The sequence below is a fragment of the Salvelinus alpinus genome, chromosome 9 (assembly GCF_045679555.1).
Source record: "Salvelinus alpinus chromosome 9, SLU_Salpinus.1, whole genome shotgun sequence".
NCBI classification, from domain to species: Eukaryota; Metazoa; Chordata; class Actinopteri; order Salmoniformes; family Salmonidae; genus Salvelinus; species Salvelinus alpinus.
Window position 1 is genome coordinate 30,462,840 of NC_092094.1, and position 24,962 is coordinate 30,487,801.

The window sequence follows — 24,962 nt, forward strand, 5'->3', positions numbered from 1 at the left end:
AGACAGACTGCAGTTAGTGTTGCAGCAGGTCACATAGAGGGCTGGAAGCAATGTGGCCACTGGCCAGATGGACAATATTAGTGGGATGCATATTTGACTGAAAATAGCCTACACATTCACTCACAGTCAAAGTCAATTAGACCCTATTCAAACGGATTACTTGTTTTACACTCGGGTGAAACTGGATTCTTTTGAGTTTATGCCCTCTGAACTTGTTGCAGGACCTGATTGTGACCACAGGACAGAACGCCCGGCGCTCGTTAACGTGTAATTGTTACACTTACCGCGGCTGGAGATAGACGGTAAAGCGATACAGTATCGCTTTTTCGGTCAGTTATTTTGTTTTATGGTTTTGAAATACATCGTAACTGATTGAATAATTTATTCACAACAGTGTCATTCCTGGGTCGTCTAGCCAACTGTGACTTTACTTGCGGGAGAAGAGAAGAGAATGTGTGTTTGGTCGCAGCTGGTCTCGTTGAGTGGATGGGTCTGTGTGGAGAGACGCTGCGTTTCTCTCTCTGCTGGAGAGCACTGACCAAGGCGACAGTAACGTGACAGTGCGCATGTAAGAAAGCTCTCTCTACCTCCAACAAGTCTAAGTGATAAATGCTCATATCTAGCCACAGCATGGACGGGCTGCAGACGGAGAGCACCGGACTCAACAGCATCAACAAGGAGAAAACAGAGGAACAGTACCGGGCTCTAGCCTACGACACCGCGCTCAGCACTCTGGTGGCCGTGGTGTTTTACGTGGTGGTCAAAGTGAGCCTGGACGGGATCAGGCAATGGCGGGCCCGGATCTCGGTTCTAATAGTGGGCTCGGGTCCCGTGGGGCTAACGGCCGCGCTAGTCGCTGTTCGCTCGGGGAAGGTGCTGAAGCTCACGCTGCTGGATGAGAGGTACCGCACGGCGCTGCTCTGCCGCCCCCAGCAGATTGCCCTGGACCCGCGCAGTGTGGAGTTCCTGCTCGAACTGGGGGTGGACTTTGATAACATGGAGGGCTGCTGGCACAACGAGCACTTCTTCACGAAGATAGGAGTGTTTCAAGAGTACCTGCTCAGCATTCTGGAGCAGAAGAGACAGAAGGTGGAAATCAAGGTTCAGCTGGGAACGAAGGTACACTACATATATTTCCATTTATTTCTAAACCTTTATTGAAAAAAATGCATTACTTGTCACATTATTTGTACGTTCTATATATAGAGAGAGAGAACAATAGGGGGGGTTACACTCTGACAAGCATCACTCTGACAAGCATATATATATTGAATATATATACTGAACAAAAATATTAACACAACATGCAAAGTGTTGACCCCATGAGCTAAAATGCCACAAATGTCTCAAGTTTTGAGAGTGTGCAATTGGCATTCTGACTGCAGGAATGTCCACCAGAGCTATTGTCAGACAATTTAATGTTCATTTATCTACCATAAGCCGCCTCCAATGTCATTTTAGAGAATTTGGCACTACGTCCAACCGGCCTCACACCTGCAGACCACGTGTAACCACGCCAGCTCAGGACCTCCACATCTGGCTTCTTCACTTGCGGGATGGTCTGAAATGAGCTACCCGGACAGCTGATAAAACTGTGGGTTTGCACAACCGAAGTCTTTCAGCACAAACTGCCAGAAACCGTCTCAGGGAAGCTCATCTGTGTGCTCGTTGTCCTCACCAGGGTCTTGACCTGACTACAGTTTAGCGTCGTAATCAATAAAAGTGTGCAAATTCTCACCTTCGATGGCCACTAGCAAAGGAGATTTGTGACGCTGCATGAGGCAAATGGTGGTCACACCAGATACTGACTGGTTTTCTGATCCACACCCCTACCTTTTTTTGAAGGTATCTTTAACCTTTACCGAACCTCAACCCCGTATCCGGGATCACCCCCCACCCCCCACACACTGATTAGCATAGATAGCATAGCTTCAGAAGTAGATAGTAGCATCTAAATATCATTAAATCACAAGTCCAAGACACCAGATGAAAGATACAGATCTTGTGAATAAAGCCACCATTTCAGATTTTTAAAATGTTTTACAGGGAAGACAAAATATGTAAATCTATTAGCTAAACACGTTAGCAAAATACACCACTATTCTAACTCCATCAGTTTCTTACTCCTTCAGGTGCTATCACCAATTCGGCTCAACTAAGATATTGATAGCCAATAACCTATAAAAAAAACCATCAGATGACAGTCTGATAACATATTCATGGTATAGGATAGTTTTTGTTAGAAAAAAGTGCATATTTCAGGTAGAAATCACAGTTTACAATTGCACCGACCATCACAAATCCACTAGAATTACTAGATAGAGCAACGTGTATGACCAATTTACTCATCATAAAACATTTCATAAGAATAGACAAAGCATAGCAATGGAAAGACCCAGATCTTGTGATTCCAGACAATATTTCAGATTTTCTAAGCGTTTTACAGCGAAAACACAATAAATCGATAAGTTAGCATACCACATGTGAAAACGTTACCAGAGCATCGATTCCAGGCAAAGAGCGCTATAACGTAATCACCGCCAAAAGATATTAATTTTTTCACTAACCTTCTCAGAATTCTTCCGATGACACTCCTGTAACATCATTTTACAACATACATATACAGTTTGTTCGAAAAGGTGCATATTTAGCCATACAAAACCGTGGTTACACAATGAAAATACTAGGAAATCAAGCCTCAATATGTCTGACGTCATCTATCAGAGTGATCTAGTTTAATTAAAAGCTAATCATATACTTGACTAAAAAATACAGGGTTGACAGGAATCGAAAGACAAATTAGTTCTTAATGCAACCGCTGATTTACATTTTTAAAATTATCCTTACTTTTCAATACAGGGTTGGCCAAGTGAAGCTATACCAAACAAAATGGCGATGTATGCGTTTAAAATATTTCGACAGAAACACGGTTTATCATATTAAATATTGCTTACTTTGAGCTGATCTTCCATCATATTCTTGGGCAATGTATCCTTTCTATGTTATAAACGTCTTTTGGTCGATAGATGTCCTCTGTCCTTCGAAATGTCCATCACCAACGACCGACACCCTAAAGCGTGTCCAAACTTTCAGAGTGCACGACAAAGAAATTCCTCAAAATCGCACTAAACGGATATAAATTGATATAAAACGGTTAAAATTCACTACATTATGATGTTTTTAACAACTATAACGACTGAAAACATGACCGGAGAAATACTGCTGGTTAGAAAACGATTTGGAACGAGGCAGGTCCGATGGCCTTCACGCTTGAGGCGCACGTTGAGAAAGAGGGGTCTCTGTACATTTTTGTCATTTATAATGGCTGTGAACGTCCCATAGACTTCATTGAAAACGTGATGACGTACAGACACCCAGAGGAAGACGTAGGTAGTGTCGGTTTCTTCATAGCATTCACTGTGGCCTTATAAACAGACCCCAGATCAGAGGTAAAAATTTCTGAAATCTGAACCCTGTCATGAAAAGTGCTGTAGAAATTGTTCTGTACCACTCAGAGACAAAATTTCAACTCCTATAGAAACTATAGACTGTTTTCTATCCAATAATAACAATAATATGCATATTGTACGATCAAGAATTTAGCACGAGGCAGTTTAATTTGGAGACACAAATATGCTAATGCGGAACAGCACCCCCTATAGTTCCAAGAAGTTAACCATCAAATACATCAAATAACATTTTATTAGTCACATGTGCCAAATACAACAGGTGTAGTAGACCTTACAGTGAAATCCTTACTTATGAGCCACTAACCAACAATGCAGTTTCAAAAAAATACAGATAAGAATAAGAGATAAAAGTAACAAGTAATTAAAGAGCAGCAGTAAAATAACAATAGCGAGACTATATACAGGGGGTACCGATACAGAGTCAATGTAGGTAAAGTTATTACAGTGATTATGCATAGATGACAACAGAGAGTAGCAGTGGTGTAAAGAGGGGGAGGGGCAATGCAAATAGTCTGGGTAGCCATTTGACTAGATCAATCAATCAATCACATTTATTTATAAAGCCCTTTTTACATCAGCTGATGTCAAAAAGTGCTGAACAGAAACCCAGCCTAAAAGCCCAAACAGCAAGCAATGCAGATGTAGAATCACCTCTGAACTAGATGTTCAGGAGTCTTATGGCTTGGGGGTAGAAGATGTTTAGAAATCTCTTGGACCTAGACTTGGCACTCTGGTACTGCTTTCCATGCGGTAGCAGAGAGAAAAATCTATAACTAGGGTGGCTGGAATATTTTACAATTTTTAGGGCCTTCCTCTGACACCGCCTGGTATAGAGGTCCTGGATGGCAGGAAGCTTGGCCCCAGTGATGTACTGGGCCGTTCGCCCTACCCTCTGTAGTGCCTTGCGGTCTAAGGCCGAGCAGTTGCCATACCAAGCAGTGATGCAACCAGTCAGGATGTTCTCGATGGTGCAGCTGTAGAACCTTTTGAGGATCTGAGGACCCATGCCAAATCTTTTCAGTCTCCTGAGTGGGAATAGGTTTGTCGTGCCCTCTTCACGACTGTCTTGGTGTGCTTGGACCATGATAGTTTGTTGGTGATGTGGCCACCAAGAAACTTGAAGCTCTCAACCTGCTCCACTGCAGCCCCGTCGATGAGAATGGGGGCGTGCTCGGTCCTCCTTTCCTGTAGTCCACAATCATCTCCTGTGTCTTGATCATGTTGAGGGAGAGGTTGTTGTCCTGGCATCACACGGCCAGGTCTCTGCCCTCCTCCCTATAGGCTGTCTCGTTGTCAGTGATCAGGCCTACCACTGTAGTGTCATCGGCAAATTAAATGATGGTGTTGGAGTCGTGCCTGGCCATGTCGTCATGAGAGAACAGGGAGTACAGGAGGGGACTGAGCACGCACCACTGCGGGGTCCCTGTGTTGAGGATCAGCGTGTAGGATGTGTTGTTACCTACACTTATCACCTGGGGGCGGCCCGTCAGGAAGCCCAGGATCCAGTTGCAGAGGGAGGTGTTTAGTCCCAGGGTCCTTAGCTTAGTGATGAGCTTCGAGGGCACTTTGGTGTTGAACATTGGTATTCCTTATGTCCAGGTGGGAAAGGGCAGTGTGGAGTGCAATAGAGATTGCATCATCTGTGGATCTGTTGGGGCGGTTTGCAAATTGGTGTGTGTCTCGGGTTTCTGGGATGATGGTGTTGATGTGAGCCATGACCAGCCTTTCAAAGCACTTCATGGCTACAGACGTGAGTGCTACAGGTCGGTAGTCATTTGGGCAGGGTACCTTAGTGTTCTTGGGCACAGGCATTATGGTGGTCTGCTTAAAACATGTTGGTATTACCGACCTGGACAGGGACAGGGAGGGGTTGAAAATGTCAGTGAAGACACTTGCCAGTTGGTCAGCACATGCTCGCAGTACACATCCTGGTGTGGCCCAGCGACCTTGTGAATGTTGACCTGTTTAAAGGTCTTACATCGGCTGCATAGAGCGTGATCACACAGTCTTCCGGAACAGTTGGTGCTCTCATGCATGTTTCAGTGTTATTTGCCTCGAAGCGAGCATAGAAGTAGTTTAGCTCGTCTGGTAGGCTCGTGTCACTGGGCAGCTCTCGGCTGTGCTTCCCTCTGTAGTCTGTAATGGTTTGCATGGCCTGCCACATCCGACGAGCGTCAGAGCCGGTGTAGTACGATTCAATCTTAATCCTGTATTGACGCTTTGTCTGTTTGATGGTTCGTCGGAGGGCATAGCATGATTTCTTATAAGCTTCTGGGTTAGAGTCCCGCTCCTTGAAAGCGGCAGCTCTAGCCTTTAGCTCAGTGCGGATGTTGCCTGTAATCCATGGCTTCTGGTTGGCGTATGTACGTACGGTCACTATGGGGATGACGTCATCGATGCACTTATTGATGAAGCCAATGACTGATGTGGTGTACTCCTCAATGCCATTGGAGTAATCCCGGAGCATATTCCAGTCTGTGCTAGCAAAACAGTCCTGTAGCTTAGCATCTGCTTCATCTGACCACTTTTTATTGATCTAGTCACTGGTGCTTCCTGCTTTAATTTGAGCTTGTAAGCAGGAATCAGGAGAATAGCATTATGGTCATATTTGCCAAATGGAGGGTGAGGGAGAGCTTTGTATGTGTCTCTGTGTAACGGTTTTCTTCCGTTGGTGAAGGAGAGGACCAAAATGCAGCGCGGCTAGTGTTCAACATGTTTAATAAACACAGAGACGATAACGTGAACACTATACAAAATACAAAACAACAAAATGTGAAAACCGAGACAGTCCTATCTGGTGCAGAACACAAATACAGAAGACAATCACCCACAAACCCCAACACAAAACAAGCCACCTAAATATGATTCCCAATCAGAGACAACACAAAACACCTGCCTCTGATTGAGAACCATATTAGGCCAAACATAGAAACAGACAAACTAGACACACAACATAGAATGCCCACCCAGCTCACGTCCTGACCAACACTAAAACAAGTAAAACACACAAGAACTATGGTCAGAACGTGACAGTACCCCCCTCCTGAGGTGCGGACTCCGAACGCACCACCTAAAACTCTAGGGGAGGGTCTGGGTGGGCATCTGTCCGCGGTGGCGGCTCCGGCGCTGGACGAGGATCCCACTCCACCATTGTCTTTGTCCCCCTCCTTAGCGTCCTTTGAGTGGCGACCCTCGCCGCCGACCTTGGCCTAGGAACCTTCACAAAGGTCCCCACTAGACTGAGGAAACTCCTCCGGACTGAGGGACAGCTCATGACAGAGAGGTAGCTTATGACAGAGAGGTAGCTTAAGACAGAGAGGTAGCTCAGGACAGAGGGGCAGCTCTGGACTGAAGGGCAGCTCCAGACTAATGGCAGCTGCGGACTGAAGGGCAGCTCCGGACTAATGGCAGCTGCGGACTGAATGGCAGCTCATGACTGGAGGGCAGCTCATGACTGGAGGGCAGCTCATGACTGGCGGGCAGCTCATGACTGGCGGGCAGCTCATGACTGGCGGGCGACTCTGGTCGCTCCTGACTGGCGGGCGGCTCCGGCAGCTCCTGACTGGCGGGCGGCTCTGGCAGCTCCTGACTGGCGGGCGGATCTATCAGCTCCTGACTGGCGGGCGGTGTCTTATATATGTGTCTTATATCATTTTAAAGGTAATCTTGTTGTTAATCCCACCAAAGTGTCCGATTTCAAATAGGCTTTTCAGCGAAAGCACTACAAACGATTATGTTAGGTCACCACAAAACCACAATAAGCACAGCCATTTTTCCAGCGAAAGATAGCTTTCACAAAAACCAGAAATAGAGATAAAAGTAATCACCAACCTTTGATTATCTTCATCAGATGACACTCATAGGACTTCATGTTACACAATACATGCATCTTTTGTTTGATAAAGTTCATATTTATATCAAAAAATCTGAGTTTACATTGGCTCGTTAGATTCACTAGTTGCAAAAACATCAAGTGATTTTGCATAGCCACATCGTTTCAACAGAAATACTCATCATAAATGTAGATGATAATAGAAGTTATACACATGGAATTATAGATATACCTCTCCTTAATGCAACCGCTATGTCAGATTTCAAAAAAACTTTACGGAAAAATAAACCATGCAATAATCTGAGACGGAGCTCAGAACAATAGCCAAATTAGCCGCCATGTTGAACTCAACAGAAACCAGAAAATACATGATAAATGTTTCCTTACCTTTGATGGACTTCATCAGAATGCAGTCCTAGGAATCCCAGGTCCACAATAAATGCTTGATTTGTTCGATAATGTCCGTTATTTATGTCCAATTAGCTACTTTCGAATTGTTTACCAAACCCCCTAACCAAAGTCTCAAAGTGCGTCCACTATAACGTGACGAAATGTCCAAAAGTTCCGTTACAGTCAGTAGAAACATGTCAAACGATGTACTGAATCAATCTTTAGAATGTTGTTAACATACATCTTGAATAACGTTCCTACCGGAGAATTACATCGACTTCAATTGACCGATGGAACGGAGCTCACTCTCACGTGAACGCGCCAGTTCAATACGTGGGCACCTCATGGAAGTGATTACTCATTCATGTCTCCTTTGGCCTCAATTTACATTGGAGTCATCAGACAAAGTTCTATTGACTGCTGACATCTAGTGGAAGCCGTAGGAAGTGAAAACCCATCCATATCTCTCTGTATTTTCAATGAGAGCTTGGTTGAAAATCTGGCACCCCCAGAAAATATCCAAACAGAGAGTGGAACTTCTCAGGTTTTTGCCTGCCATATGAGTTCTGTTATACTCACAGACATAATTCAAACAGTTTTAGAAACTTCAGAGTGTTTTCTATTCAATACTACTAATAATATGCATATATTAGCAACTATGACATAGGAGCAGGCCGTTTACTCTGGGCACCTCTGTGCACCTTTCATCCAAGCTACTCATTACTGCCCTTTCAGCCATAAGAAGATAACCAACCAACTGTATGTTGATGTTGTCGTCGTTCAGCCACGACTCCGTGAAGCATAAGGTGTTAGTTTTTAATGTCCCGTTGGTAGTTTAATCTTCCGTGTAACTAGTCGATTTTATTCTCCAAGGATTGCACATTTGCTCGCAGAATGGAGGGAAGTGGGGGTTTATTCGATCGCCTTCGAATTCTCAGAAGGCAGCCCGCCATTCGGACCCTCTTTCTCCGCCTCCTCTTCACGCAGATCATCAAATCAAATCAAATTTTATTAGTCACATACACATGGTTAGCAGATGTTAATGCGAGTGTAGCGAAATGCTTGTGCTTCTAGTTCCGACAATGCAGTAATAACCAACAGTAATCTAACCTAACAATTCCACACTACTACCTTACACACACACACAAGTGTAAAGGGATAAAGAATATGTACATAAAGATATATGAATGAGTGGTGGTACAGAACGGCATGGCAGATGCAGTAGATGGTATAGAGTACGGTATATACATATGAGATGAGTACTGTAGGGTATGTAAACATAAGTGGCATAGTTTAAAGTGGCTACTGGTACATGTATTGCATAAAGATGGCAAGATGCAGTAGATGATATAGAGTACAGTATATATACATATGAGATGGGTAATGTAGGGTATGTAAACATTGTATTAAGTGGCATTGCTTAAAGTGGCTAGTGGTACATTTTTACATAATTTCCATCAATTCCCATTTTTAAAGTGGCTGGAGTTGGGTCAGTATGTTGGCAGCGGCCGCTAAATGTTAGTGGTGGCTGTTTAACAGTCTGATGGCCTTGAGATAGAAGCTGTTTTTCAGTCTCTCGGTCCCTGCTTTGATGCACCTGTACTGACCTCGCCTTCTGGATGATAGCGGGGTGAACAGGCAGTGGCTTGGGTGGTTGTTGTCCTTGATGATCTTTATGGCCTTCCTGTGACATCGGGTGGTGTAGGTGTCCTGGAGGGCAGGTAGTTTGCCCCTGGTGATGCGTTCTGCAGACCTCACTACCCTCTGGAGAGCCTTACGGTTGTGGGCGGAGCAGTTGCCGTACCAGGCGGTGATACAGCCCGACAGGATGCTCTCGATTGTGCATCTGTAGAAGTTTGTGAGTGCTTTTGGTGACAAGCCAAATTTCTTCAGCCTCCTGAGGTTGAAGAGGCGCTGCTGCGCCTTCTTCACAACGCTGTCTGTGTGGGTGGACCAGTTCAGTTTGTCCGTGATGTGTACACCGAGGAACTTAAAACTTTCCACCTTCTCCACTACTGACCCGTCGATGTGGATAGGGGGGTGCTCCCTCTGCTGTTTCCTGAAGTCCACAATCATCTCCTTTGTTTTGTTGACGTTGAGTATGAGGTTATTTTCCTGACACCACACTCCGAGGGCCCTCACCTCCTCCCTGTAGGCCGTCTCGTCGTTGTTGGTGATCAAGCCTACCACTGTAGTGTCATCCGCAAACTTGATGATTGAGTTGGAGGCGTGCATGGCCACGCAGTCGTGGGTGAACAGGGAGTACAGGAGAGGGCTCAGAACGCACCCTTGTGGGGCCCCAGTGTTGAGGATCAGCGGGGTGGAGATGTTGTTACCTACCCTCACCACCTGGGGGCGGCCCGTCAGGAAGTCCAGGACCCAGTTGCACAGGGCGGGGTCGAGACCCAGGGTCTCGAGCTTGATGACGAGTTTGGAGGGTACTATGGTGTTAAATGCTGAGCTGTAATCGATGAACAGCATTCTCACATGGGTATTCCTCTTGTCCAGATGGGTTAGGGCAGTGTGCAGTGTGGTTGCGATTGCGTCGTCTGTGGACCTATTGGGTCGGTAAGCAAATTGGAGTGGGTCTAGGGTGTCCGGTAGGGTGGAGGTGATATGGTCCTTGACTAGTCTCTCAAAGCACTTCATGATGACGGAAGTGAGTGCTACGGGGCGGTAGTCGTTTAGCTCAGTTACCTTAGCTTTCTTGGGAACAGGAACAATGGTGGCCCTCTTGAAGCATGTGGGAACAGCAGACTGGGATAAGGATTGATTGAATATGTCCGTAAACACACCAGCCAGCTGGTCTGCGCATGCTCTGAGGACGCGGCTGGGAATGCCGTCTGGGCCTGCAGCCTTGCGAGGGTTAACACGTTTAAATGTTTTACTCACCTCGGCTGCAGTGAAGGAGAGCCCGCAGGTTTTGGTAGGGGGCCGTGTCAGTGGCACTGTATTGTCCTCAAAGCGGGCAAAAAAGTTGTTTAGCCTGTCTGGGAGCAAGACATCCTGGTCCTCGACGGGGCTGGTTTTCTTTTTGTAATCCGTGATTGACTGTAGACCCTGCCACATACCTCTTGTGTCTGAGCTGTTGAATTTCGACTCGATTTTGTCTCTGTACTGAGACTTAGCCTGTTTGATTGCCTTGCGGAGAGAATAGCTACACTGTTTGTATTCGGTCATGCTTCCGGTCACCTTGCCCTGGTTAAAAGCAGTGGTTCGCGCTTTCAGTTTCACGCGAATGCTGCCGTCAATCCACGGTTTCTGGTTTGGGAATGTTTTTATCGTTGCTGTGGGTACGACATCGTCAATGCACTTCCTAATGAACTCGCTCACCGAATCAGCATATTCGTCAATATTGTTGTTGGACGCGATGCGGAACATATTCCAATCCGCGTGATCGAAGCAGTCTTGAAGCGTGGATTCAGATTGGTCGGACCAGCGTTGAACAGACCTGAGCGCGGGAGCTTGTTGTTTGAGTTTTTGTTTGTAGGCTGGAATCAACAAAATGGAGTCGTGGTCAGCTTTTCCGAAAGGGGGGCGGGGGAGGGCCTTATAAGCGTCGCGGAAATTAGTATAACAATGGTCTAGTGTTTTTCCAGCCCTGGTAGCACAATCGATATGCTGATAGAATTTAGGGAGTTTTGTTTTTAGATTAGCCTTGTTAAAATCCCCAGCTACGATGAATGCAGCCTCAGGGTGTGTGGTTTCCAGTTTACAAAGAGTCAGATAAAGTTCGTTCAGGGCCATCGATGTGTCTGCTTGGGGGGGAATGTATACGGCTGTGATTATGATTGACGAGAATTCCCTTGGTAGATAATGCGGTCGACATTTGATTGTGAGGAGTTCTAGATCAGGTGAACAGAACGACTTGAGTTCTTGTGTGTTGTTATGATGATCACACCACTTCTCGTTAATCATAAGGCATACCCCCCCGCCCCTCTTCTTAGATCATGGGGATCAGGGCCTGTTCCCGAGGAAGCAGTATATCTTTCGCGTTGGGCTCGACAGAGTCGTGAAAGGAAAAAAAGGATTCTGATAGTCCGTGGTGAATAATCGCAATCCTGATGTCTAGAAGTTATTTTCGGTCATAAGAGATGGTAGCAGCAACATTATGTACAAAATAAGTAAAAAAATAAGTTACAAAAAACGCAAATAAACAAACAAAATAACACAATCGGCTGGGGGCACGTAAATCGTCTGCCTTCTTCTCCGGCGCCATCTTACAACAGATGCATGTCTGTATTTCCAGTCATGTGAAATCCATAGATTAGGGCCTAATTTATCTATTTAAATTGACTGATTTCCTTGTATTAACTGTAACTAAGCAAAATCTTTGAAATTGTTGTTTATATTTTTGTTCAGTGTGTGTATATATACAGTATGTGTCAAAAGTTTGGACACACCTACTTATTCCAGGGTTTTTCTATATATTTACTATTTTCTACATTGTAGAATAATAGTGAAGACATCACAACTATGAAATAACACACATGGAATCATGTAGTAACCAAAAAGGTATAGATACAGTTGAAGTCGGAAGTTTACATACACCTTAGCCAAATATATTTAAACTCAGTTTTTCACAATTCCTGACATTTAATCCTAATAAAAATTCCCTGTCTTAGGTCAGTTAGGATCACCACTTTATTTTAAGAATAGGAAATGTCAGTATAATAGTAGAGAGAATGATTTATTTCAGCTTTTATTTCTTTCATCACATTCCCAGTGGGTCAGAAGTTTACATACACTCAATTAGTATTTGGTAGCATTGCCTTAAAATTGTTTAACTTGGGTCAAACGTTTCCAGTAATCTTCCACAAGCTTCCCACATTAAGTTGGGTGAATTTTGGCCCATTCCTCCTGACAGAGCTGGTGTAACTGAGTCAGGTTTGTAGGCCTCCTTGCTCGCACACGCTTTTTCAGTTCTGCCCACAAATGTTCTATAGGATTGAGGTCAGGGCTTTGTGATGGCCACTCCAATTACCTTGACTTTGTTGTCCTTAAGCCATTTTGCCACCACTTTGGAAGAATGCTTGGGGTCATTGTCCATTTTGAAGACCCATTTGCGACCAAGCTTTAACTTCCTGACTGATGTCTTGAGATGTTGCTTCAATATATCCACATATATTTCTATTTTGTGAAGTGCACCAGTCCCACCTGCAGCAAAGCACCCCCACAACATGATGCTGCCACCACCGTGCTTCACGGTTGGGATTGTGTCTTTCAGCTTGCAAGCCTCCCCCTTTTCCTCCAAACATAACAATGGTCATTATGGCCAAACAGTTCTATTTTTGTTTCATCAGACCAGAGGGCATTTCTCCAAAAAGTACGATCTTTGTCTCCATGTGCAGTTGCAAACCGTAGTCTGACTTTTTTATGGCGGTTTTGGAGCAGTAGCTTCTTCCTTGCTGAGCGGCATTTTAGGTTATGTCGATATAGGACTCGTTTTACTGTGGATATAGATACTTTTCTACCTGTTTCCTCCAGTATCTTCACAAGGTCCTTTGCTGTTGTTCTGGGATTGATTTGCACTTTTCGCACCAAAGTACATTCATCTCTAGGAGACAGAACGTGTCTCCTTCCTGAGCGGTATGACGGCTGCGTGGTCCCATGGTGTTTATACTTGCATACTATTGTTTGTACAGATGAACGTTGTACTTTCAGGCGTTTGGAAATTGCTCCCAAGGATGAACCAGACTTGTGGAGGTCCACAATTTTTTTCTGAGGTCTTGGCTGATTTATTTTGATTTTCCCATGATGTCAAGCAAAGAGGCACTGAGTTTGAAGGTAGGCCTTGAAATACATCCACAGGTACACCTCCAATTGACTCAAATTATGTCAGTTAGCCTATCAGAAGCTTCTAAAGCCATGACATAATTTTCTGGAATTTTCCAAGCTGTTTAAAGGCACAGTCAACTAAGTGTATGTAAACTTCTGACCCACTGGAATTGTGATACAGTGAATTATAAGTGAAATAATCTGTCTGTAAACAATTGTTGGAAAAATGTAATGTGTCGTGCACAAAGTAGATGTCCTAACCGACTTGCAAAAATGATACTTTGTTAACAAGAAATTTGTGGAGTGGTTGAAAAACGAGTTTTAATGACTCCAACCTAAGTGTATGTAAACTTCCGACTTCAACTGTATATAGATATTGAATATGTATTTAGGATCATATGATTGTTCACTCTTTAGTTAAAAAAAATTTAACCAGCCACCATGCTGTTCTATAGAATAGCCTGTGATTCATTGACTATACATTACCACCTGATAGATACACATCTGATGTATAGTTGGTTTTAAAGAGTCACTGGTAAATGTGATCTGATGCAGATTACCGTACCACTCATTGCATAAATCTCCCTTTCTCTGCATTACAGCATTAAACAATGGTAGAATGATGGCAGCCTACAGTACTAGGGCTTATAGCACATCATTATATAATGGCAAAATTATGATCACATTCACTAAAGATGGGCTTATCTGCTGACACAACATAACCTGGAAAATATGTGTCCTCAGGCTCTCTCTATTCTGAAAGGCAGAGACCCTCAGTCCTGCTCCTCTAGAGCCACAGTAGTATTGCAGGTTTTTGTCCCAGCTTAGTGCCATCACACCTTATTCAGTTAATCAACTGATCATTGTCCCCTTGATTAGCTGAATCATGTGTTTTATTGCTGAGCTGGAACAAAAACATGCAGTCTGCAGCTCTCAAGAAGCAGTGTTGAGGATCACTGCCCTAAAGGCCTTATCTGTTTGCTGGCTGGCCAGAGTTTCTCAGTTCACACCAGTGCCTTTTGATCACTTCATGACATTCGTAATGAATAAATCAGTACCTATTGCCATGGCAATAATAATCCCCATTGGTTAATCAGTATCTGATTAAAGGTAGGAATGAAGGCCAGTAGACAGTGCAGCCCTTGAGGATGAGAGCTGTCCACCCCTGGTTCACCCTCCTCTCCCTGATTCCTCCCTGCTGCCTTCCTGGCGATCCAGTGACTCACTCCATGTTTATGCATTAAAGCAGGTGAACGTCAAGGTCAAGCATATCTTTGATCGGAACAAAGTTCTGCATCATTAAAGAACATTGACAATTCTGAAGCGTCCTGTCCATAGCCATTATTAGACAGGAGTGCTTGATTATTGGTTTAGTCCCAGGCTGTGGGATCTGTGAATGAATGACAGGACTTTTAAATCACCAGTTCTCTGTAGTCTGAATGGATTTAACACGTCTTAGCCTCGACTCTCAGCCATCACTGGCTCAAACCTGATTGAGTTTATTGTTGGACACACACCAGGGGAGAACGACTTCTCCCTCTCATTGAAGCCAAAGATGTTCAAGGCCAACCGCGGTTCTGCAGGCTGTTGTTTTCAGAAAAGCAGGATCCCCCATTATAGTGAATGGGAAAAATCTTCTTGAGAAATATTAATGTCAATAAACAAAAAATGCTAAGACAATCATGGTGCCAATAGTTGCTTCTATTACACCAGATGTACACTACATGGCCGAACGTATGTGGACACCTGCTCGTCGTATATCTAATTTCAAAGTCATCAGCATTAATATGGAGTTAGTCACACTTTAATGCTATAACAGCGTCCACTCTTCTGGGAAGGCTTTACACTAGATGCTGGAACATTGCTGCGGGGACTTGCTTCCATTCAGCCACAAAAGCATTAGTGAGGTCGGGCACAGATGTTGGGCGGTTAGGCCTGGCTCGCACTCAGCTCTTTAGTAAGGCCTTTCTACTGCCAATGTTTGTCTATGGAAATTGTATGGCTCTGTGCTCGATTTTATACACCTGTCAGCAACTGTTGTGGCTGAAATAGTCAAATCCACTCATTTGAAGGGGTGTCCACATACTTTAGCATATATAGTGTATGTCCTTGAACCGATTATTTTAAAATCGCCACAGAATAAGTTATAAGGATAATTTAGACTCTAACAGCAGCCTGCAGTACCCCGGTCGTTCTCTCTCTTTCTCTCTCTGTTTCTCTCTTTCTGTCTCTGTCTCTCTTTCTCTCACTCTCTCTCTCTCTCTCTCTTTCTCTCTCGCTCTCTGTCTCTCTCTGTCTCTGACTATTATTTTCTATCTGTATTATTAATTCCTCTATTCCTGTTATCAGGTATTTATTCTGTATAAACTAACAATATTTTGTATTTGTTTTAATCAACAGTTATCTGTGTGTGTGTGTGTGTGTGTGATAGTGTTTACACCAGATCACTGCCCTGCTCTATTGCTCTGGACACTTAGCCTTATCACAGACATGAACCAGTACCTAAACAAACCAGGATATCAGAGCCAGCCGGACACAGACACACGCACGGCTGCACCCTACGCAAGCACACACACAGACACACAAAGTTGTCTCAAACATAGGGCTGTTATTGTTTGGTATTGTAGATAATAATAACAATAATAGTCCTCATCATAATAATAATTAGGTGGGTGCTTATATTTGTCCTATTTCATGTGTTTTTGGAAATGTGTTTTTTTGCATATCCCAACTCCCCCTCAGACACCCTCGGAGAGTGGGGTTACGGCCAGGGTCAGCCATTATCAACGGCAACCCTGGAGCAATTAGGGTTAAGTACCTTGCTCGTGGGCACATGGACAGGGGTGTAAGTGTGATCCTTTAAGCTGTATGATTGGTATGTCTCTGATGATGTCGTACCACTTTTAGGATAAGCATGTTTGTTTAGACAGAAAGAGGGATAGAAAGGGAGGGTATAAACATTTTTATTTTATTTTATTTAACCATTATTTAACGAGGCAGGTCAGTTAAGAAGAAATTCTTATTTACAATAACGGCCTAAAAAATTATCTACCCCCCCCCCCCTCTCTCTCTCTCTCTCTCTCTCTCTCTCTCTCTCTCTCTCTCTCTCTCTCTCTCTCTCTCTCTCTCTCTCTCTCTCTTGATCTGTTCTTCCTGTTTATCAGTTCACAGAGGAGTACCTGCGGAAGATCCCGGGTTCTGATTGGCCGCGTGTGATCGTGGTGGCTGATGGGTCGTGTGGGGACTCATGCTCTGTGCTGGGTATCAGCTCTGACTACACTGTAGAGTCCTGCCACGCATACGGGGCTAATGCCACTATAGAGAGACTGGACCAGAGACAGGTCAGACAAACAAACAAACAAACAAACAAACAAACAAACAAACAAACAAACAAACACACACACACACACACACACACACACACACACACACACACACACACACACACACACACACACACACACACACACACACACACACACACACACACACACACACACACACACACACACACACACACACACACACACACACTGATCAAACAGAGCCCTGGTGATCCACAGCTGAATACAATACAGTATTTAACTCCTATATAAACCATAGCTCTGTAGAATGGCCATAGGGACTGTCTATACTAGCAATATGGCCCTGTTCCATGTTGGTCTGTCAAACCTGCCCTTGGTGTGTTTATGGTAATCTGAACATCTCCTTAAGTACACAGTATAGAGCTTATTGCACTCTATGGGAACATTGAGATCCATCCACAGATAAAAGTAGTCAGTGACAGGCTGAAGCCCCTTTTGAATTATATTGATGTTATCAGGTGTACAGCAGGTGTTACTGTACTGTATGTCAGGCTTGTTAGGCCCTCAGGCCGTGTATTGTCTTGGTCCTCATCTGTTACCTGACTGTGATGTCATCAGCTCTGATGTTCCTGGGCCAAAGGTCATCTGTCATGGCAACCAGAGTGTGGATGGTGTGATGAGTTAGTGGTGTTACTGGGAGAGGGGAGGAAGGAAGGAAGAAATGAATGACGGGATAATGAAGGAACAGAGGAAACAGAGGAAATACAGACAGGATGATGACATAGGCAGCTATCAGCACAACAAGATCTGCTAAGCAACAGCTGTCTCCTCTGTCTGTATGAACTCTGATGTGTTCATGTGTTTACTGTGTGTCTTTAAAGGAGAGGATCACTTAATTTGAACAAATCAATGTTTTTGATGTAAATTGGCATGTTATAGAAATGCGCAGACGCTTTTTTTGAGAAACTTACCCCACCAGAGATATACTTCCTCATGCTCGTTCAGCAGTTACAGTTAGAGATATACTTCCTCATGCTCGTTCAGCAGTTACAGTTAGAGATATACTTCCTCATGCTCGTTCAGCAGTTACAGTTAGAGATATACTTCCTCATGCTCGTTCAGCAGTTACAGTTAGAGATATACTTCCTCATGCTCGTTCAGCAGTTAGTTAGAGATATACTTCCTCATGCTCGTTCAGCAGTTACAGTTAGAGATATACTTCCTCATGCTCGTTCAGCAGTTAGAGATATACTTCCTCATGCTCGTTCAGCAGTTACAGTTAGAGATATACTTCCTCATGCTCGTTCAGCAGTTACAGTTAGAGATATACTTCCTCATGCTCGTTCAGCAGTTACAGTTAGAGATATACTTCCTCATGCTCGTTCAGCAGTTACAGTTATAGATATACTTCCTCATGCTCGTTCAGCAGTTACAGTTAGAGATATACTTCCTCATGCTCGTTCAGCAGTTACAGTTAGAGATATACTTCCTCATGCTCGTTCAGCAGTTACAGTTAGAGATATACTTCCTCATGCTCGTTCAGCAGTTAGAGATATACTTCCTCATGCTCGTTCAGCAGTTACAGTTAGAGATATACTTCCTCATGCTCGTTCAGCAGTTACAGTTAGAGATATACTTCCTCATGCTCGTTCAGCAGTTACAGTTAGAGATAAAACATGAACAAAGGAAACAACAACATTGTCAGTGTAGTGGGACTTGAGCGATACTTCTTTGGAGAAGCAGCACAGCTGGATAGGGGGAACCACTCAGGTCACACAAAATGGAACATAACGTTGTGGATAAAGTTTGGAATGACACAATTTCATGTGTACAAGTGTACATCTAACGACCATACTGAGAGCGTTGCAGTTTGTAAAAGAACGTACGGTACTGGGTGTTTTGGGAGCCTTTGTTCATGTTTTATCTCTGCCCCTATAGCTGCTGAAAGAGCATGAGGAACTATATTGCTGGTTGGGAAGTTTCTCAAAGACAAGTTAGAGGCACTTCATACTGCAACATGCCATTTTCCTTTCATGTGAAATTAATGTTTTATAAAACTGAAAGTTAACTCAACTTGGGTTCATTATAGGTACAATTCTGGCACCAGAAATGTCTTGATTCATGATGATTCTCTCTTACTGGTTCTAGAACATAATTCTCAGTACTCTAAAATAGCCTACTCTCATTATCTTCTTTCCTTCAACTACATTGACATGAAAGAACTGGTCTGGTGAATGCAAATTATAGATATAATAGGCATCCACTATATTGCTTACACATTGGCTAGGTTTGATCAGTGAAGATGGTGAGCAGATGAGGCGAGGAAGCCCTTCTAGACAATTGAGATGGTCTCCTAAGTAATAAACAGACACAGACTCTTGGCTGCCCTGCAGGGAGAGATAGGCACCTGGATCATATTTACATAAGCAGTCATCACACGTCCTGCATAGCTAACCAGCCACCAGGAAAAACACTGATAAGACACAGTTTATTCTCATAATAAAGAAGACAGGGCTGTGGGCACAGATGTAATAGCAATGCAAACGATGTAAAACACAAATATGAGAGAGCGAGAGAGCGCGCGTGAGAGAGAGAGAAACCCCTTGTTCTATCCAAGGCTATGTCAGGTCAGTGTTTCATAAGGTTGAGCAGTAGCAGTGATGTGTCACATCTGTTTCTCAGAGACCTGTTTGTGTTCCTCATGGGTTTATTCTGTTGTCTTATTGTGCTCCAGCTACATCCTCTCCACAGGGACAGATTCACACAGCTGTGACTTCCAATCACTACTTAACTTATCTATCTCTCGCTGGCCGTTTCCGTTAGTTAATGAATTTAGCTCAGAGGATATGACCTGTTTACCCACCCCGCTCTCTCCTCTGCAGTGGTAAACACTGTTGGATCACACTGGTCTGGTTCATGTCATTGATGTGAATCTAGATCAATTCTGGGGGGGGGGGGGGGGTTATAGGATTAAACACCCTTTTGGGGTGGAAAAGGGGTCACATAGAAAGAGAGAGAGTGAGAGAGGTGGAGAGCAGGGGCGTGCCGGTATCTGGTGTAACCACCATTTGCCTCATGCAGCGCGACACATCTCTGTCGCATAGAGTTGGTTGTGCTGTTGATTATGGCCTGTGGAATGTTGTCCCACTCCTCTTCAATGGCTCTGCGAATTTGCTGGATATTGGCGGGAACTGGAACACACTGTTGTACACGTTGATGCACAGTATCCCAAACAGGCTCAACGGGTGACATGTCGGGTGAGAATGCAGGCCATGGAAGAACTGGGACATTTTCAGCTTACAGGAATTGTGTACAGATCCTTGCGACATGGGGCCGTGCTTTATGCTGAAACATGAGGTGACCGCGGAGGATGAATGACACGACAATGGGACTCAGGATCTCGTGCATTCAAATTGCCATTGATAAAAATGCAATTGTGTTCGTTGTCCGTAGCTTATGCCTACCCATACCATAACCCCACCTCCACCACGGGGCACTCTGTTCACAACATTGACATCAGCAAACCGCTCTCCCACAGGACACCGTACATGCTGTCTGCCATCTGCCTGGTACAGTTGAAACCGGGATTCATATATGAAGCGGACACTTCTCCAGTGTACCAGTGGCCATCGAAGGCAACTCAATATTGGGAAGGTGTTCCTAATGTTTGGTATACTCAGTGTATAGCCATTGAATTATACCGTGCTGTTATACTGTGCGTTATAGGGAAATAATGCTTGCTCTATAATGCCCTTCACACCAATCAGAAACGAGTATTCAACGATGACATGGTTTAAACAGTTTTACAGGATAAGAACGTATCATTGAATCTATGAAGTTTTTTTTAACAGTTCTCTCTAAGTAGTTTTATGTTATTGCTATACTGATGATGGTAAGTATGACATTGATTTCTTCTCTCTGCACTCTAAATTAATCTAAATTAAATGCATCTGTTGCTCCCTCTCTCTCTTCCTCTATCTCTCTTACACACACACTGACATCCCTCTCCTTTTCATCTCCAGGTGCCCACCCCAGAGATCCGAGCCCACAGCCTGTTCTTCGACTTGTCTGCGTACGGAGTGGAGGCTCTCAGGGAGCCGAAAAGCTCTGCCGTCAAGCCAGGGTTCCACCTCAAGATCTACGGAACCTTCCGGAACCGCTACATGGCTCTGGTCTGCCCCGCCTCAGACACCAAGATGGTCCGCTTCCTCCGACACACAGCTAACTCTTCGGTAAAGACCCTAGCAGGCAGTGTCTATTTCTGATGACAGCACAGAGCATCTGTTCCATACCAATTCCCTGCACATTTCCCTAGGACCTGGGTTGGGACCACTAGCCAACACCTAGAGCCAAGACCTATTCTTCAGGCTTGCCACTGTCTGCTTACCAACATAAATAAACTGAGGTTTAGAAAACACATGGACAGAAAATGAATGAATCAATCATCCAATAATGAATGCTGTGATCACAGTATGTTTTCTGTGCCCTTCCATGCATGTGTGTATGAGCCTTGTCTCCCTGCTTGGCCAGACTAATGTACTGTATTTCTAATAATAACCCTGGCCACAGAGTCGCTTTTTACACCTACTTACCTCACACCTTTCCAGCATATGACCCCTGACCACACTGTGTTAGTCTGTTGATTACACAGAGCAAAGCCCTGTGTGTGTGTGTGTGTGTGTGTGTGTGTGTGTGTGTGTGTGTGTGTGTGTGTGTGTGTGTGTGTGTGTGTGTGTGTGTGTGTGTGTGTGTGTGTGTGTGTGTGTGTGTGTGTGTGTGTGTGTGTGTGTGTGTGTGTGTGTGTGTGTGTGTGTGTGTGTGTGTGTGTGTGTGTGTGTGTGTGTGTGTGTGTGTGTGTGTGTGTGGCCATCTGGACGCTCTTAGAAAAAATTGTTCCTAGGCTGTCCCCATAGGAGAACTCTTATTTTGTTCCATGTAGAACACACACACACACACGTATGCTGTTACTTGGTTACGGATGACTGTCCTGGTGTAGGCCGAAGGACAGATGAGTGGAGAGCACAGCAGTGTCACAGAGAGGAAGAGAGTAGAAGACAGAGAAAGGAAGAAGGGGGAATCATTCATTTCATGGCTGTAATTGTTTTACAATCGACGTGATAACAGAGCAGACGTCAGAGGAGGGTCAGAGATGTGTTTTCCACTGTTCTTTTTCAAGTTTCACTGTCTTCCAGAACATCAATGGATAATAATAAAATGTCCTGATTATATTCCTGTACAATTGACTCTGGTAGGCACCGCAGTTTGTTTGTATGGCAGAGGTAGCTCACTGGACTATGCTCTTGGTTTGAGCAACAAATCTGAGCCCATGAGCTAACATGGTCTTGCACTGACAACCTGGGCTGTCAGTTACAATCACTCAGGTCCCTCTTTTTCTCAAAGAGGATCTTCAGTTGCTTTGTCTTTGTCTTGGCCACACCAGATTTCTTTATCCAGCCCTTGGCTGGCTGGGTGGGTGGTGTTTCTGTTTCTACAGATGACAGTCTGTCATTCTACAGATGACAGACTATAAAACTGTAGTGTGTAACCTTTCAACCCTAAACCAACCACCATTGACCAATCAAACAATACCAAGTTTACAGTGCAACCTGACCACCAAGGCCCAATCTCCATGGGGTGTCACAGCATTTACAGGCTTGTGTGGGGGATGAGACCAATGTAAATAAGACCGAATTCCCGAGAGGACCATAACACTCTATACAGATACAAGTAACCACAGAGATCATACATCAATATACTGTAGAGAGCATCAGAGTTATCCTCAGTGAACAAGTTTCAGAGAGATACCAGACATGGATACTATAGTATTACTCTATCATATTCAATAGTCAGTCTCTGGATACTGTAACAGAGAGATACACTTTGGCCCCTTAGAGTGGGAAGGGCTGACTAGGCCTTGGGCATTGTCCTTTGTTCCTGGACTTTTTGACATGCAACTCCAGGTAACAGTGCACACATAAATTAGGGGCGAGCCTACAAAACACATTCTGTTCCATGACTCATCTCTGGTTTTCTCTCCCTCCAGATCATGAAGAACATCTTCCACCAGTCGTTTAATGCGTATAAGACCGACATCGAGCCCCGTCTCAATGACCTGACACTGCACCGCATGCAGTGCAGTAGACGTCTATTTGACATCCAGCTGTCTCACCGGAGAGTCAGTGCCGCCTACATAGAGGGAGACAATGTGTCTGTGACCGTGGAGGGGGAGGCGGTACGGGTGCTCAACTTCGACACAGGTACACGCAAACGCCCTGACATCAGCTTACATTGGTACACAAAAATGTTCTGGCCTCACTTGTCGCAGTGCTCAACTTCTATGGTATCACCAATGCAGGTATGTGTAACTCCTTGACTTCATTATCATCATCATCAACAGAGTGCTTGGTTTTCCCATAGGTAAAATAAATCACCTTTGTTGTCAAGGGGCCCCTATTTTTAGAGCATGAAGACACTTGAGAAGGAGAGAGAAATGGATGGGTGAGATGAAGTGGTGTGACTCACTACTGTACTGAATGCCATTTTAGCCTCTGAAAATCAATTTCTCCATCTCTCTGAGGCTGCTTTTTACTTTACAACATTTCAGCATCTTTTAGAGTACCTTTCAGTGTCTTTTAGGCTACGTTTAACCGTTTTTTATTAATGAGGGGTTTATGAAATTAATAACGCCTTTTGATTTGTTTTATCTCTCATATTTTCAGTATCTATGATAAGAGTAAGATATAACATCTCTCCCAAGACCTCATGATTTCAGATTCTTCTTCTCACTATGTTTGATAGATATTCAACTCACAGCACTGATAAAATGTATCTTTGTCCCCCCCCTCCCCCCCCCTCCTCCGACCAGGTTGTGGGGTGAACCTGGGGATGAGGGGTCTTGAGTCCTTGGGGACATTTATCTACCACACGGCCACGGCTGTGGACCAGAATGACATGTTGGAGGCCTTGTCCGCCAAGATCCAGCACTCCAGACAGGTGGCAGAGACCTTCAGGCAGACTGGTCTGGCACACACCATGTTCGAGTGACAGCAGGGAGAACACACACACATGGGGGCGGAGTAGGACACTGTCTCTAGTGTCCCTGTTTCAGCTGAAAGAGAAAAGTGGCTTTTACATTAAATGTAAAAAAGCTGCTTTACCATCGTGGGCCCATGGATCAGGAGCACAGAGAGGGTTCTGAACAGGAAACAGACTCTATGGATGAATGTATAGGAGGTTGGTGGCACCTTAATTGGGGAAGACAGGCTCGTGGTAATGGCTGGAGTGGAATAAGGGGAATGGTATCAAATAAATCAAACACATTATTTCCAAGATCTATAGCCTTTATGTATGGTCTGCCGTGAGGACCAAAGCGCATATGTCAGTGTTTAATTTCAGGGATGGGAGTGTCTCGGTGTTCTACAGTGGCTTCCTTCCCTTACCTTCCCTCATCCAACCAATCCTGTAGTTTCAGATAGCTGGATGATGGACAGGAAGCTGTTAAAGAGCATTGAGATGTAGTCTTGCACTTGATGTACTGTGGGTTTAACTGAAACTTGAATCATGTGATGGAGTTGATCTTTTTTCCGGTGGAGTGACCTGTCTTGTGAGATATTCAGTACAGCATGTTACTGTAATTCTGTGTTTTTGACACCTTTGGTATGTGCCTGGTGCATCGTACAACTCACAAACCTTGGCCATTAGCCAGAAACAAATGGATTCTGTTGTTACAACCCCTTTACTGCTGAAGAATGTTTGAGTAGCTTTGAAGATTCTAGAACTGCCTCTGATTAGGACTTTTAGTATTGTTGAAGGAAGCTGAGTGGCAGGCAGAAAACGTCTGAAGTAGGTCTCTCCTCATCTCCACTAATATAAAAAGGCAGGATAGATGAACGCAATATGTGCAGATGAAGGAAAGGAGACAAGCAGAGGAAGCCAGTTTGTACTTTTGGGATTATGCACCCATAGTTCCACAGGAAGATGTGGAAGGAGCTTATTATGGCATTATGTTCCAATGTGGATGAAGATGATTGACTAAGTAGTAACACATGTGGGAGAAGGTATCATGTTGAAGTGCCATAAGTACTGGCTTAATCAGTCATTACCACACCGGACTGATACAAGTGAAGATTGTACTCTTTCTATGGATATTGTTTGTTTGTTTAATAAAATATATGGTCTTATAAATCA

General features: G+C 44.2%; 1 protein-coding gene across 2 annotated transcripts; it reads left to right on the forward strand.

Annotated features, from left to right (window-relative positions):
- LOC139584620 (uncharacterized) lies at positions 1 to 24,962 on the forward strand. 2 transcript variants are annotated; one of them, XM_071416670.1, is made up of 5 exons: positions 1 to 1,119; positions 16,635 to 16,811; positions 20,798 to 21,007; positions 22,819 to 23,032; positions 23,641 to 24,962. In XM_071416670.1, the coding sequence occupies exons 1-5, from the start codon at positions 610 to 612 to the stop codon at positions 23,817 to 23,819; spliced, it is 1,290 nt and encodes a 429-aa protein (XP_071272771.1). In that variant the 5' UTR covers positions 1 to 609; the 3' UTR covers positions 23,820 to 24,962. The 2 variants fall into 2 exon arrangements, with proteins under 2 accessions (XP_071272771.1, XP_071272772.1); XM_071416671.1 differs by lacking the exon at positions 16,635 to 16,811 and having other exon boundaries at positions 472 to 1,119; positions 23,641 to 23,953.